Source organism: Macrobrachium rosenbergii, chromosome 11 (genome assembly GCF_040412425.1).
Source record: "Macrobrachium rosenbergii isolate ZJJX-2024 chromosome 11, ASM4041242v1, whole genome shotgun sequence".
In the NCBI taxonomy this organism is placed as follows: domain Eukaryota; kingdom Metazoa; phylum Arthropoda; class Malacostraca; order Decapoda; family Palaemonidae; genus Macrobrachium; species Macrobrachium rosenbergii.
This window is the reverse complement of record NC_089751.1, coordinates 48,288,117-48,305,393: the sequence shown is the minus strand read 5'-3', so window position 1 is coordinate 48,305,393 and position 17,277 is coordinate 48,288,117. Positions and strand designations below refer to the sequence as shown.

Below are 17,277 nucleotides of genomic sequence, written 5' to 3'. Positions count from 1 at the left end.
CAGCACGCTCCGATTAGCCGGGACTGACCCCAGCATTTCCCGGACGTTCAAGACCAAAAAATGGCTTTTAGTTTCTTTATCAGCGGCTTCTTGAAAAACGTAAACGTTAGATTTTGCTGTTTTTGTTGTTGTTGTTGTTGTTCTTGTTGCGATACCAAGTGTCTTTGTTAGGAAATCGAGCAAGGGTATGCTTATCAAGTACAGTCTTGTAATCTGCAAACGTTAACATCTTTTCTCATCTCTAATCGTTGTTAGGAAATCAAAATAGCCTTTTTCTTTCATAAACAACGAATTTAGAAATGTAATGTTTAATCTCTCTTGCCTGAGCTCTTTTCTTTTTTTTTATTTCCTTTCTGTTAACAGTGTTTTAGACTCATCTAAATGCTGTGCTAACCAAATCAACGTTATTGCCGTATTTATGTGTGTATATATATATATATATATATATATATATATATATATATATATATATATATATATGTGTGTGTGTGTGTACATAAATATATACATATACTGTATATACATATATATATATATATATATATATATATATGTGTGTGTGTGTGTGTGTGTGTGTGTGTGTGTGTGTGTGTGTGTGTGTGTGTGTGTGTGGGTGTGTGTACTGATATATACATATATATGTTATAATATCTAAAAGTCACTTTCTCGAAATACATATTTATTTATAATAGCCACAATAACCTCTCAACTTTAACACTGAGACAGATGGAATGGGGCCATTCAAGCTCGAATAAAATGTATCCGAATTCGACAGGGAATGTATATGTATGAGCTGTAATAGATTTATACCCTTTCTGCGCGCCCTGGGTAGTTAGGGAAGCCTCTCTCTAACTATATATATTATCCCAACACTGAAGGGACACCTTCTGCGTCTTAGAAGTTTGAGGAAATAGAGGAGTTAAGAGGTCACTGTAGCTTTAAAATTATATTCATATGCGGTGAAAGTGCTAATAGACTCTCTCTCTCGCTCTCTCTATGTATATATATGTGTGTGTGTATGTGTGTATGTGTGTGTTGCATAACCAAGCATTCATATTTCTGTTACCACCTGTTCCTTCTTTAAAATGAGTACCATATTTTTGGATGCTTGAATTTCAAGTCAGTGGCCCCTTTGGTGGGCTTGTTCCATATGAATAGGGTTCATTTTCTGAATAATAATAATAATAATAATAATAATAATAATAATAATAATAATAATAATAATAATAATAATAAGAAGAAGAAGAAGAAGAAGAAGAAGAAGAAGAAGAAGAAGAAGAAGAAGAAGAAGCAGTATGATAAATTCATAACAAATAATATACCTGCCTCAGCCTTTGTTAATGCTATTGTATTATGCAAACGAACGTTTGACCTACTGAAATAAAAACAGTTCTAAATACGTGGATTAATTCTTCTCCAGGAATCGTCTTGGGCATAACTGTACTGGCATGAAAACTCTACGGTATTTGAACACCCCCCCCAACCACCAGTTTCGCCCTCCACGAAACTCTATTATCAAATCATTAGGCAATGAAATAGGTTCATAACGAAGTTTTAGGGTTACGAGTTGGGAAGTCGTTAACCAATATTGATTTTAGCATCAAATTCATAGACGTTATTATCTGATGGATTATTTGCGCCCCGGATTGCCTCGTAACACCCGTCAAGCTATCTCTTACCTCATATACTCTAAAACCCTCAGACTGCACGGTTCACCGACTGTTTCTTTCCTTCTGCTGTCAAGCTATGGCAGGCCCGAGTTCGAGTCTCCAGCCGGCTGATGAAGAGTTAGAGGAATTTATTTCTGGTGATAGAAATTCATTTCTCTCTATAATGTGGTTCGGATTCCACAATAAGCTGTAGGTCCCGTTGCTAAGTAACCAGTTGGTTCTTAGCCACGTAAAATAAGTCTAATCCTTCGGGCCAGCCCTAGGAGAGATGTCAATCAGCTCAGTGGTCTGGTTCAACTAAGGTATACTTACTTATTTCTCTCCCTGCTTTTATTTTTCCTCTCTGGAATTGGATAATTTGTGTCTCGGATGGCCACATGGCACCCGTCAAGCTATCTCTATACCTCATTTACTCTAAAGCCCTCAGACTGCACGGTTCACTGACTTTCTTTCCATCCGCAGTCAAGATTTGGAATTCTCCCCCTGCTCTTGTTTTTCTTTTAAGGATCCGAAATGTCTATCAGTTTCCTTGTGGATTAGCCTCACATCTCTGTATATCAGTTTTTTCAGGCCTGGGCTAGAAAAGGTCATTAGGCTTCCTTCCCACTGGCCTCTTTGTTTAAAAAAGGTGTGCCTTAGTTTAACCAGATCACTGAGCTGATTAACAGCTCTCCTAGGGCTGGCCCGAAGGATTAGACTTATTTTACGTGGCTAAGAACCAATTGGTTACCTAGCAACGGCACCTACAGCTTATTGTGGAATCCGAACCACATTATAGCGAGAAATTAATTTCTATCACCAGAAATAAATTCCTCTAATTCTTCATTGGCCGGCCGGAGACTCGAACTCGGGCCTAGCAGAGTGCTAGCCAAGAACTCTACCGACTCGTAAAACCTTATAATTGAATATTTAGAGAGAAAATATTCTTCATAAACAATTTTAACAGAAGCTTTTCCTCTAAATAAAATTAATATATATTTATATAATATATATATATATATATATATATAAATATATATATATATATATATATATATATATATATATATATATATATATATATATATATATATACACACACACAAACACGTGCATGTTACTTCTATATTGACACTTCCTGAAAACTTCTGGTAAAGCTGTGCAGCTGACATATGATGGGCATGTATGTATAAATGAACGACACATGAGGCGACAGATTCCAGGCAGAGAGAGAGAGAGAGAGAGAGAGAGAGAGAGAGAGAGAGAGAGAGAGAGAGAGAGAGAGACGGGTATAAGTAGTGAGTGGTGTGTGGAGCTTGACGGAGCCAGTCCTGTCTCTCTCTCTCTCTCTCTCTCTCTCTCTCTAGCTGTGTCTCAGCCATTCTCAACCTCTCCCCGTAGCTGGAGCGGCCGCCGTACCGTAGCCAAGTCCAACAAGAGAGCGAGAACGAGAAGACTTTAGTTACCCAGAAACCTTCGAACGATAAGGTTGTCATACTACTTGCTCTTGCCAACAACGGATCGCCACACTCCATGTCGTTTACTCGAAAAAAAATATATATTTTTTCCCCAGGAACGAAAATGCTAAGCACAGTATACTACCAGTGGTCTTGTATAATTAAATGTAGAATTAACGCCTTTAATGAATTCGTGTTTAAGATATTGAAGTTACACCTATTGATTAAGCGAGCGCATAACAAGTTGATATGAAGCGGTGATCTAGATAAATAGTACGATGGATGGTGCTGCAAGTTCTCGAAGATCATCACAGAGGAGCTCACCATTTTTTTATATATTCATGAGTCGAAGATCCACGCTGAAAATGTTGCGAAGAGATGTGGCTGTGGAATGGACGACCATACTTCCTCGCTTCGATGTTATCGTTATTTCCCCGCATTTGTTAAAAGACACACACACACACACACACACAGAGAGAGAGAGAGAGAGAGAGAGAGAGAGAGAGAGAGAGAGAGAGAATGTTATAGATGCTCAAATGACACTCAAGCATCCATGAATGGCGTTGCTGAAGTGTTCGTTGTGGAAAGCAATCGCTCGAGAGCACTAATCACATGACTACCGCGCAAAGCTGATATATTTTGAAACTGGGCGCAAACAGTATAGAGAATGTGCTGTTCCCAGAATGATTATATCTTCCTTTATTTATTTATTGATTTCTTTTTGATTACCCAATATTTTTTTTTACTGCTCGAAAGACTTGTTGGTTCTCTAAATGATAACCGTCTTGGTTAATTTCTTATATATTTAAGATATATTTATTCAGCCAAGTATTTATGAGAAGGTCTAAACACATGCTAAACGTGATGGCTACTGAAATCTAATATGAGACCGGATGCGTCAGTCTGATTTGTTTCTTTGTTCAAAGAAAGATTCAGTCTGACTTCTTTGTTTGTTAAAGAAGCCTTATGTTTGTTTTTAACTGTATTTTGATTCTTTTAATTTTGAAAGAATACATATACAGTATATATATATATATATATATATATATATATATATAATTTATATTTATATATATATATATAAGAAAAAAAAAAGCGTTAGCTTGTCATTGGTTCATTACTAATTCCAACCACTTTTTTACCGAGCCTTTCTCCCCTCCCCCCCGCCTTCCTTTTTGCTTGCTCAAAGAAGCACTCTCGAGCGTGATTGCGCATAACTGTCATCAATTAAACAAGGCGTTCTCATTTTAAGAAGACAATTGTGAACTTGAATAATATCTGTTTACCGCGATATTGAAGGTTTGGTTACTTTATCTATGAGTGGTGATAGTTAATTCTCTCTCTCTCTCTCTCTCTCTCTCTCTCTCTCTCTCTCTCTCTCTCATATTTTTGGTATTGATCCTTTAGGTACTTATGTAAAAGTTCTGTGAATATATAATGAAAACCTCTATGCTCTCTCTCTCTCTCTCTTCTCTTTGTTTAAATAGAAAGTTGCCTCTTATAAAAGCATAAATGAATACGTCTCTCTCTCTCTCTCTCTCTCTCTCTCTCTCTCTCACCAAAAGCATCGTTTTCTAAAATACGTAGATTTAAAACGTTAATTGTTTTTTTTTGCGTCTTCTGCACCTTTATGGTTGAGGTTTTATAAACATTTGTTGTTTACTGGTGTTGCCAAATAAGCTCTGTGAGCACATGCTATGATTTCCTGATTCCCTTTCTATATGTATAATGTACGTATGCATGTGTATGTATATATGCATAATGTATACATATATATGCGTTTGTGTGTGTTCTTTGTTTTCAACAGCACTGAATAACTAATGTTAACAACATACTGGTAAGAGAGAGAGAGAGAGATTTGATCAGAGCACTTGATGGTCAAGGACACCTAACTGAAGGAATGTAATGTGTGTGTGTGTATACATATGTGCGTGTGTAAATATACATATATATATATATATATATATATACTCTCTCTCTCTCTCTTTTACCAGTCAGTTGCTTTCATGTTCATAGCAGTTTTTAACATGAGTTACTAAGCTCAATATCCTTTTTTTTTTTTTTTTTGTTCTGCGGCAAGCAAAGAAGCACGAACGACGTGGTAGCAAATACAATGAATGTTATCTCACAAGCAGCATTCACTCGCCCTAGTGTAACAATAAAATAAGTCGATCAGAAACTGAAATCCTTTCACAACATTCATAATATTACTTTCATGTGAATAGGTTTCATCTAATAATAATAATAATAATAATAATAATAATAATAATAATAATAATAATGATGATAATAATAATAATCAAAAGTCCACTGTTGTAGAATTTTCCTTCTCAGTTTCATAACTTGCAAAACTTTGAATTTTCTTAAGAGATGGAATCAGACATTGGAATTTTGGATTTCTAATCAGCGTTGTATTATCTTGATGGTACGATCACCGGAGTTTGGGTGGGACAATAAAATCAGTTGGTAAGGTGAGTAGGTCTGGAAAATTCCGAGGGTTTGCTGAGAAGAAGAAGAAGTGCTTGTTGAGATTACTTCCAATAAATAAGAAACTGCGAATGTGAATTAGGAGCCAATCGTACTGGAGGAGAGAGAGAGAGAGATAATATATATATTATATATATAATATAGGCCTGAAAAATATATCAAGAGATACGAAACGTCGGTGTATTATTAAATAAAAAAAAAAAGAACGCCTTTCCGTTACTCCAATTTGCCCGTTGTTTGAGTGTCTGCTCCTTTCTTCATATTTTATATATATATATATATATATATATATATATATATATATATATATATATATATATATATATAGTGACAGTAGATTCTACATATATATATATATATATATATATATATATATATATATATATATATATATATATATATATATATATATATATATATATATATTTATATTTATATTTATACATAAATAAATATTTATACATATACATATAAATTATATGAACAGTTAAGGCCTTTATTTTCTAATGTTCGTTGCCTTGATTCTCTTGCTTTGGTATTTGCAGTTAACTGCATATTGCTTCACAAAGCAATATGAATCATCTCAACAGAATTCCCTAAACAACAGAAGGAGAACTGTGAATCTGTATCGATTCTTGCACACGCTCATAATCGTTCGTACCATAATATGAGGCCTGCAATCTCCTGAAGTATCAGTATGAAGAAGGCACGAATGCCAGCTTTTTATAACGAATGAAATTCAGTGATCACGAAAGTTAGAAAAAAGAAATTAAGAATAGCTTTGAAGATTAAACGAGAAAAATCTTTCATTCATAAGATATAAAGTGCAGTAAAATCGTACAAGAGAGCCATATTTTAGTGTCACTTTGCAACTCTTACTGGGTATTGTGTGGGCATTACCATGGTACTGTATGGGTATTTCTCACTCTTATACCACCAGTGGATTCGTGCTGATTCCAAATGGAAAATAGTCCCGCTCACCGCTCTTTCCCTTTATTCCACTTCCTCTTATTTCCAGGAAATTCTTTGCACAGGTTAAGCGGGATTTTCTCATATATTTCTTAACACTCTCATATACTTCGTAACACTTTCATTTACTTATCAACCTTACTTTACCTGCTTATCAACATTCGTCTACGCCATTACAAAACGCCTTCTTGCAGATACTTCCATATCCGCCCGTTTAACCGCCCATCTGCCTGGATACTTACACCTAACAAGTTATGAAGCCACTTCCACTAGCATCAACGAGCCCACTGAGGATATCCCCCGTAGGGGAGTAGTGAGGTGCACTGTAGGCATTACCTAAGGTTCATTGCAGCGCGCCTTCGGCCCCTGGCTGCAACCCCTTTCGTTCCTTTTACTGTACCTCCTTTCATAACCTCTTTCTTCCATCTTACTTTCCACCCTCTCCCAACAATTGATTCACAGTGCAACTGCGAGGTTTTCCTCCCGTTACACCTTTCGAACCGTTTCAGCGGTGAATGACCTCGTAGGTCCCAGTGCTTGGCCTTTGGCCTAAATTCTATATTCAATTTCATTCAACTGAGGATACCTAAATCTCTATACCTGTTTCCCCTAAACATCTTCCAACTTCTCTGTATGTACTCGCATGTCAGTATTCTCATATACCCCAGCAAAATGCTGCCTTAGGCTTACCTACCGACCTCAAAACTTACCTGCACGAATCGGAAATCAATTCAGCTACCTACAGGTACACTTACTGTAGGTGGTTATACTCTACACTAACTGAAATAAGGCGTGACGAGTAAGTTATTCTCCGATCAATATCGCCCTGCGTTTTATCAAATATTTGTCTAAAAATAAAGTATATACACCCAACAGCAGGCAATGTTTATCGTTACAGTTATCAAAAAACAAAACAAAGATTACCAATAAAACTCGAGAACATTTCCATTTACAAAAGAGAGGAAAAAACACTTGAAAAAATACAAAAATCCCATATAAAACGTTTCGTAACAAAGGTTAGACAATAGCTGGTTCTCTCTCTCTCTCTCTCTCTCTCTCTCTCTCTCTCTTTTAATTTACCAACCGTAGCTTCCCCCGGGGTCCCCTCCCCATCTCAACCTCCCGAAACATTTCTTTAGCTGTGTAACGGGGAGGGGCGGTGGTTAGTGCCGTCAGTGCACCTCACGCGCGGTGCACTGTAGGCATTACTTAAGATCCTTTGCAGCGTGCCTTCGGCCCATAGCTGCAACCCCTTTCATTCTTTCTGCTGTACCTCCTTTCATGTTCCTTCTTCCATCTTACTTTCCACCCTCTTCTAACAGTTGTTCCATAGTGCAACTGCGAGATTTTCCTCCTGTTACACCTCTAAAACCTTTTGCTCTAAATTTTCCTTTCAGCGGTGAATGATCTCATAGGTCCCAGTGCTTGGCCGTCGGCCCAAATTGTATATTCTATTCTCTATTTAGCTAAGCAATCCAATGTTTGGATAAGGATAATTGCTGTACTTCAAGATTATTATTATTATTATTATTATTATTATTATTATTATTATTATTATTATTCAGAACATGGGCCCTATCCATAGGGAAAAAGTCCACGGGGCCACTGACTTGAAATTCAAGCTTCCAACAAATATGGCGTTCATTTGACAGACATAACAAAGGGTAATAGGAGATGAAGAAAGAAGAGATCAGTTATCAGAAAATAAAAAAAATACTTTAAAATATTAATAGATAAACAGATGAAAAGTTTGCAAATTTTTAAAACACAAGGAGAATTTTTTTATAGTAATAATGCGTTGCATCTTCGCTTGAAATTTTGAAGTTCCAACTGCACAACGTCCTTTATAGGGAGACTATATTCCAACCTGGTTGAATATGCGTAAGGCTATAGTATTAGCTAGTTACTGCACTGAAAGAGATACAGAAACGCGTAGCGAGAGCGAGGAACCAACACGTGAAAATCGTACATCTAGCTAAAAAGACGGGAATGAATATTTGTTCCTTTGCGTCGAAAACTTTCAGAACTCACAGTTCAGCAACAAAGACAAAAGTTAGCGATTGTTATGACTATGCACCCATTTTTTTTTTTTTTTTTTTGTCGTTTCTCTACTTCTAATCCTTCAGATTTCCCTTGCTATATGTCACAGCTCTTCAAAGTCATCCATTAGCGGATTGGTTTCTTGTTAATCCCAACATATGAATTATGACAAACCTTATGTAAGCAGCAAATATACAGAGGTACATATACAAATACACACACACATAAATAATACTTACACGTGTACATACACACATAAATATATACGGTAGTTACATATATATATACACATAAATATGCAATTACATATACTGAACATACATGCATACAACAAAGATAAACACATATATAATTATATACACATACATACATACAAAAACATAAATATATATATATATATATATATATATATATATATATATATATATATATATATATATAAGAAGGATCATTTCATACCAGTATCGTTAATTAGAATTCAACTTACAATACTCTCAACTGAGGTTTTTTAAAACAATTCATTTCCATTAATGACAGAACCAATCAGTGACTGTTGAGAGAGACCATCGGGCCAAATGAGTATTTTCTTTTTAGTATGAATTGAAATGTATTAATAGGCGATTCAATTATGCAAAAGAGGTAAGTATTACATGCGTTCCTCAGTTGCTAAATCACTGGGGGGAGAGAGAGAGAGAGAGAGAGAGAGAGAGAGAGAGAGAGAGAGAGAGAGAGAGAGAGAGAGAGAGAGAGAGAGACGTTAAGCATCCATGTTTTAGTTATGAAGCTCGACAAACTTGTTGGATGGAGGTGCTTGGTTCCAGTCGCGATTAATGTGAGCAAACGGGGTACGAGATTTGTGTGATGCGAAGAAGTTTCTCTCTCTCTCTCTCTCTCTCTCTCTCTCTCTCTCTCTCTCTCTCTCTCTCTCTCTCTCTCTCTCTCTTTTCAGCTGAGATCGGACTACCTTAGGTCACTGTGTGTCAGCCTCATTGGTCTTCTCATAAATATACCTGTATATATATATATATATATATATATATATATATATATATATATATATATATATATATATATATATATATATATATATATATATATATACATATATATATATACTGTATATATATATATATATATATATATATATGTATATATACATATGTGTATATATATATATATATATATATATATATATATATATATATATATATATATATGTATATGTATATATATATATAATCTTAACTATAGTAATTTTATGCTCCCTAACTTAATTTAATAATCTTAAGTACAGAACCCCTTCACTACTGTGTCAATATATATATATATATATATATATATATATATATATATATATATATATGTATGTATATATATATATATATATATATATATATATATATATATATTATATGTTCATATACTCATCTACACATAGGGTGTGCTGTCTTCGCAAAAATACCCTTTAAAAGCAAGAGATTTCATGAACAAAATTATACACAACCATGCACCTAGAGGCATGCACTTGCATGAACATACATATTAGTTCATACACATATTATACCACCAGATTACAAAATTCTTTTCTAGGTTTTTATAATGTTGCACCCAAGGGGCAGGAAGTTATAATGGCACAGACGCACAGGCACGTACAAAATGTTATTTAAGCAGCTGAAAAGGTTTCAAAATCAGACTTACCCTTCTATTGTTGGGTGCCAAACGTGGTCCAAAAGATGCAATGTGAGAGTCCAGTAAACTTCAGCAAAGGACCTACAATATATTCATAACAAGGTCTCAGGTTTTTCTACCAGGATTATCTTTGTGGGACACTGACTGACACTGATTTACAACGACACCTTATCTTGGCAAAATAAGTGAAGGAACTCCATTATGCATTACGTTGTGTTCAAAGAAATGAAACTGCAATAGCGAAAAAAAAGTGAAAAATGCGCCGAAGTTTCTTCGGCACACTCGAGTTTTCTGTACATCCTATAATCAAGGCTACCGAAAATAGATTTATCTTTCGGTGGTCTCGGTATAATGTTGTATGACCCGCGGCCCATGAAACTTTAACCACGTGGTGGCCTGGCCTATATCGTTGCCAGCCGCACGAGTATGGGTAACTTTAACCTTAAATAAAATAAAAACTACAGAGGCTAGAGGGCTGCAATGTGGTAAGTTTGATGGTTGGATGGTGGACGATCAACATACCAATTTGCAGCCCTCTAGCGTCAGTAGTTTTTAAGATGTGAGGGCGGACAGAATAAAAGTGGGTATTTCACGAGAAAAATAAGAATCAGGAACTTGGTGATTAAGGACAAAAAAGGCACCAAATTCGTTAACAAAGATCGAGGTTGCGTTAAAAGAGCCTTTCCCTTTTTCTCGTTTTCTTCAAGCCTGGGCAAGAAGAGAACGTTAGGTTCCAATTCCCATTGGGCATAGCCCTCCATAAACTAGGGCGCACGAAATGCAAAGGAGGAAGGGGTCAGCATGTAGAGGGAACTGTGAAATGTTTTTACAGAAGGACTTCAACCTTGATTTTCGGTGAATGAATGGATGAATGAACAGGACGGTGACTTTTTCTACGTATTTCTCTGTGCCATCTCCTCTCATGGATTAGGGCTTGTTTGTAAAATATAAAATATTAAAAAAAAACATTTTTTGACTTGAGATGTAACACCTATAACCCAACCATCAACGTATCTCTCTCTCTCTCTCTCTCTCTCTCTCTCTCTCTCTCTCTCTCTCTCACCCACATACGCACACAATCACACCACACACACATATGCACGTGTACGTTAGCGAGTACAATAGGGTCCCCTATCTCCAAGCGCAACAATATTCATTCTGATTAAATGAAGCCTTGCAAGGATCTTTTTTTAACATTCTCTCTCTCTCTCTCTCTCTCTCTCTCTCTCTCTCTCTCTCTCTCTCTCTCTCTCTCTCTCTGCGCGCACACACACCCATTACTAAAACACATACACACACACATATATACATATATAATATACAATATAATGTGTATATATATATACTCTAAGTGAAGTAGTCAAATTTGGTACTAAAATAATCATGGGAGAAAATATGACCAAATTCCAGTATTTCCACGGGCACTGATTAGTTTATCCAGTGAATGATTCCAGATTTTCCCTCAATTATTTAGGCATTGAGAAAAACCTGTTTTATTTGGAGACAAGATTATCATTTTACTTCTCATCTTCCTCATCTATTGCCTCAATCCCTCTCGCCATTACCTCCATTCCATCAATCCTATTAGCGCATTCACTAAGACTCTGAGAGGGATATATATCTCAAGCCTCCAAATTAAAGTTTTAATGAATATAATCTGCGCTCTGACTTGCGATAGCAGTATTGCAACATTCCTTTGATTTAAAATGACAAGTTTTCTTTTGGTTTTCATATCTCTTCTTAAAGTTAAGTGAGTAAACTTATGTTCTTACGCGTATATTCTACGAGCGCATCACGAGTGAACAACACCAAATTTGTATTCAATTGATAATGGAAGCTTGCGTCCAAAAAGTGCACGTCGCTGAGATGTGGCATGACAGTAAATCACACAGAAAACGGGACTGTCAATTGTATCGAGATATCACACATTCCCTCCCCCAACCCCTCCCTCCACAGCCAAAACAACACCCCCGCCCCCTTATCGTCTACCTATATCATCCAAGAAAAACAAAGCAAAAAACAAAGAACTGGAGAGTGATGGACAAATGGAGTTCACGGTGACAATTGGATTAAATTTGAAGCATCGACATTTCGCGCCGTAAAAGAGAAATTGCGTCATCAATATTTATGTAACGGATGCGGGAAGATTAAGTTTGGGGAAGAGCGTCGGGTGGCGGTAACCTCATCGCCAGGAGGGTGATCGTGATGAATTTGGCAAGAGTAGCCATAGACGTGATGATGATGATGATGATGATGATGAAGGCGATGATGTTGACTGTGATGACGGCCAGCAATGATCCTCTGCGGTGGCCAATTCCGTTCTATTGGGTCGAAACAGAAGGCTCTCAAGAGAAGACAAAAGGGAAAGCGAATGGAAATGATTTCATCTCTCTCTCTCTCTCTCTCTCTCTCTCTCTCTCTCTCTCTCTCTCTCTCTCTCCCTATTGTACTGCAACGCCATATAGGACGGAGGTGCAGTACTGTGGGTTATCGGATCGGAGCGGCGGGTTCCATCTCGTGGGAAGACTGGAAAGACACTCTCCTCTTGTCTATCACGGGAGTCTGTTTCTCTGTCAATGTCCGTGAACTAAACTACTTACACATTCAGGAGTACACCTTGGAAAGTGATTGATGACTTTTTTTTTGTTTGCGTTTATAATATTATTCATACCATGAGAACAATTACTAAATATTTACAATTAAAATTATGAAAATGGAGAAAAGAGTGAGTGAATACCCTTCAATACATCTCCGTGGAAAGAATGCGTTCAGTCTAATACAATGTCAGGAAGTATATACTCTTCTATACACCTAAAAGTATGCATTACCTTGAATACAATCTAATAGCTACGATTCACTTTCATATATACATCAAGAGCATATATACCCTTATATACCTAAAACCATGCATTACCTCTAATACACTCTAACAGCTAGCATTCACTCTACTGTGTTCGTATATTTCAAGAGCAAATATATGCCCTTACATACAGCTAAAAGCATGCATTACCTCTAATACACTCTAATAGCTGGTATTCACTCTATTGTACTCGCATATTTCAAGAGCTAATATATGCCCTTACATACAGCTAAAAGCATGCATTACCTCTGATACACTCTAATAGCTGGTATTCACTCTATTGTACTCGCATATTTCAAGAGCTACATATATGCCCTTACATACACCTAAAAGCATGCATTACCTCTAATACACTCTAATAGCTGGTATTCACTCTATTGTACTCGCATATTTCAAGAGTAAATATATGTCCTTACATGCACCTAAAAGCATGCAATACCTCTAATACACTAATAATTAGTATTCACTCTAACGCGCGTACAAGGAGCAGATGCATAACCTGACTACTGTGGAACGAACACACGCTTTAATATACACACAGACAGCAGACGCATACGCTTCAATCATCCTTGAGAAGGAAGAAACAATACTAAAGCTTAAAAGCATCCTAAAGTAGCAAGGCCTCACCGTGGAAAAGCGAAGGATGAGAAGGATATGGAACAGACCTCCTGATGATTGCTACGTGAGGTGAACATGACCGTCATCCTCATATCCTAGGCAACATCAACACGACCACGCGGAAGAGCAACACCTGCCCCTGAAATTAGAAAAATCGATCAACGTGAAGCCTACTACACCCAAGGTCACCATCTCTCTCTCTCTCTCCCAAAATCTTATGGTGGAGTTTCTCTCTCTCTCTCTCTCTCTCTCTCTCTCTCTCTCTCTCTCTCTCTCTCTCTCACGCAACATTTTCAAGATAGTATTTTGGTGGAGTCTCTCTCTCCCTCTCTCAATATTTTTAAGATAGTCTTTTGGTGGGGTCTCTCTCTCTCTCTCTCTCTCTCTCTCTCTCAATAGTTTTACGATACTCTTTTGGTGAAGCTGGAGTCTCTCTCTCTCACTCTCTCTCACGCACACACACAGATAGTCTTTTGGTGGGGTCTCTCTCTCTCTCTCTCTCAATATTTTTACGATAATCTTTTGGTGAAGCTGGAGTCTCTCTCTCTCACTCTCTCTCACGCACACACACACGCGCACACGATATTGTTAGTCTTTAGGTGGAATCTCTCTCTCTCTCTCTCTCTAGAATTCGCTCTTTATTTACGATAAACTTTTTGGTTGTGTTGGATGAATCCTCTCTTACTTTAAACCAGCGCCCGTTAGGTTTTCAGATTCTCAAAATGTATTCCCTACCACGAGTTTAAATGCACTTGGGCGTGCACAGAAGATAATAAAAAAACATTTCCCTGATGGCTCGCATTTAAATTCTAAGGTGATATGATGTGAGAACTAGATGAGAATATAAAAAAAAAAGTGAGGCGAGAATGAATCTTGTAAAAAAAAAAAAAAAAAAAAAGAGGGCAAGTTTTCTGTGACATGCCATTTCTCTTTCTTTAACTTTTCTTTAACTATTAATGATATATATATATATATATATATATATATATATATATATATATATATATATATATATATATATATATATATATACACACACAGACATACACAGACAAGCGTGAGAGTCCGCGAGAGGAGAAAGTGGTAACATAAAACTAAGACGGTGCAGTGAAGCCTGATAAAACGAACTCTTACAGCCAATTAAAAATAATGGATCAAAGCAGAATAAAGCGAAACCGACGAGTCATTAATAGGTGGGACCTGTCCCATTCTTTGCTTTCTCTCTTTTTCTCCTTTCATCAAAACCAGCGTAATCATGGATAGGCAAAAAAAAGAAAAAAAAAAAAAAGGCAGAATAAACATGACAGAGTCTGGAGCACAAGAGTGTCCAGAAAGTTAAATGTAGACAATAAACAAAAAGAAGCGGAGAAGTAGGTCAGGCTTTTCAGGAAAGGAAAATAATAATGTGGTTGCTGAACGCTCCAGACGAAAATCCAGTTACTGAAAGGATTAGGATAGAGCGTGTGAAGAGCAGGAGGAGTTGGAAATGCAGAGATACTGTGGTTTGAAGTACTGCATGAAGCTACGAGATCCTCAGTTTAGTCAAATACTGAGCGTTTCTGAGAAATCTCGTTTCTTCACAGAGATATAAAACGCCTAAAGATGACATTGCTGGTAAAGCTTACAATGGAGTGTAATGAAGAATAATATACCTGCTTAGCATTGGAACTGTTGCAGGGATAATATAATGAAATTTACCATCCTATAAAAAAAATCAGTAAATATAATGGTATGTCACTGAGGAATTTACTTGTTCAATAATGCAGCTCTTGCAATGGTTATAGTAAAGGAGGTACTGTAATGCATCTTAATATAGTACAACAGAATGTAAAGAAAAAAAATTTTAGGCAAAAAAAAATAAATATAATTTTACGCTACTGAAGAGCTTACTTGTTCAACAATCTCTTACAATGGTTAGCGTAACGAAGGTAATCCTTCTCAATACGACAAAATGACCAGTGTTTGCGATACAGATCGGATTAACGATTGCTTCTCAGAAGCGAAGGTTTTAAAGGCAGGGAAATGTCGGCAGCTCTTATATACTTCTTGCGATTCTATAAATGCATTAGATTTAGTTTTTTTTTTATGATTCGTTAAGTTTTTTTTTCCAGAGCAGCATCTGCTTATTGATAACTGGAAGTGGAAAATAGATAATAAATGTCTTTTTTTTTCAGGAGGGAAATCTGCATGACCTTCACGCTGCAAAAGGAAGAACATCCAACATGCAATAATATTCAATGATGACAAATGCAATACCGTGTGATGACAGTAATGATGTCGACCATGACTTTGTCGACATGTCCAGCAAACTAAAGTGATCCAACTGACAGAGTCTGTTCACTTTTTCAAGAGAACAGTTGGCAGATGTGGTCATTAGGATAGTGCTTCGTCTGGTGACTTTCCCTTCCTCTGGCCTCCATGGCTCTGAAATTCTACTTCATGTAGAAAATTGGGCTTGATCCAAAAGGAAAGGAAAGACTCTGTCAATAGAAAGAATTTATGGCAGACGGATACAGATGAACATTATTATTATTATTATTATTATTATTATTATTATTATTATTATTATTATTATCATTAGTAGTAGTAGTAGTAGTAGTAGTAGTAGTAGTAGTAGTAGTAGTAGTAGTAGTAGTAGTAGCAGTAGTAGTGGTATCCAGAACATGAACCCTATTCATATGGAACAAACCCAAAGGGGTCAATGACTTGAAATTCAAGCTTCCAAAGAATATGGTGTTCATTTGAAAGAAGTAACAGAAGGGAAAGGGATATACAAACAGAAGAGATCAGCTGTTTGAAAAGAAAAATAAATAAAAAAATAATAAAAAAGTAAATAGATAAAAATGTAGGTAAATTATTAAGATACAAGGACATGTTTATATCTTTGTGGAAGAGAAGAAAAAAGTATCAACAGACAACTATTAGGAGAGAAAAAAAAATGAAAAATTACTTACCATATTATAAAATTACAGCAACAACCATGACGATCCGGAGATTAAATAACGTCAATATAAAGATAATATTCAGGGGAGACACGGCGGCAAACCTTACACTGAAAAAAACCAGTCAACAAAAGCAGCTATCCAAACATCACAAGAGCAAAAGAGAGATTCGGTGCCCTTGCTGGCGTTGTGTGAACCTTACCAAATGTAACCTTTCACAATTTTTTTTTTTTTATCTGAGCCCTACGAGCATCACACAACTAGATGACTCATGGCCCAAACCACTTTTACGATATTCAGTCATCATTTTCGGAGAAGACGATGCCCCTACAGTCATCTTTGTCAGCCAGTTAATCAGCTGATCAAATTTTAAGGTTCTTTGCAGCGTGCCTTCGGCCCCTAGCTGCAACCTCTTTTGTTCCCTTTACTGTACCTCCTTTCATATTCTCTTTCTTCCATCTTGCCCTCCGCCCTCGCCTAACAATGCAACTGCAAGGTTGTCTTCCTGTTACACCTTTCAAACCATTTTACTGTCAATTTCCGTTTCAGCGCTGAATGACCTCATA

At 36.5% G+C, this 17,277-nt stretch overlaps 1 protein-coding gene across 1 annotated transcript in view; it reads right to left on the bottom strand.

Annotated features, from left to right (window-relative positions):
• LOC136843432 (uncharacterized) overlaps window positions 1-17,277 on the bottom strand; it is a 302,777-nt gene that overhangs the window by 231,721 nt on the left and 53,779 nt on the right. Inside the window, exon 2 of the mRNA XM_067111910.1 lies at window positions 13,779-13,908. Coding sequence (XP_066968011.1) covers window positions 13,779-13,861 — 83 coding nt within the window. The 5' untranslated portion in view covers window positions 13,862-13,908. The remainder of the gene's footprint in view (window positions 1-13,778; window positions 13,909-17,277) is intronic.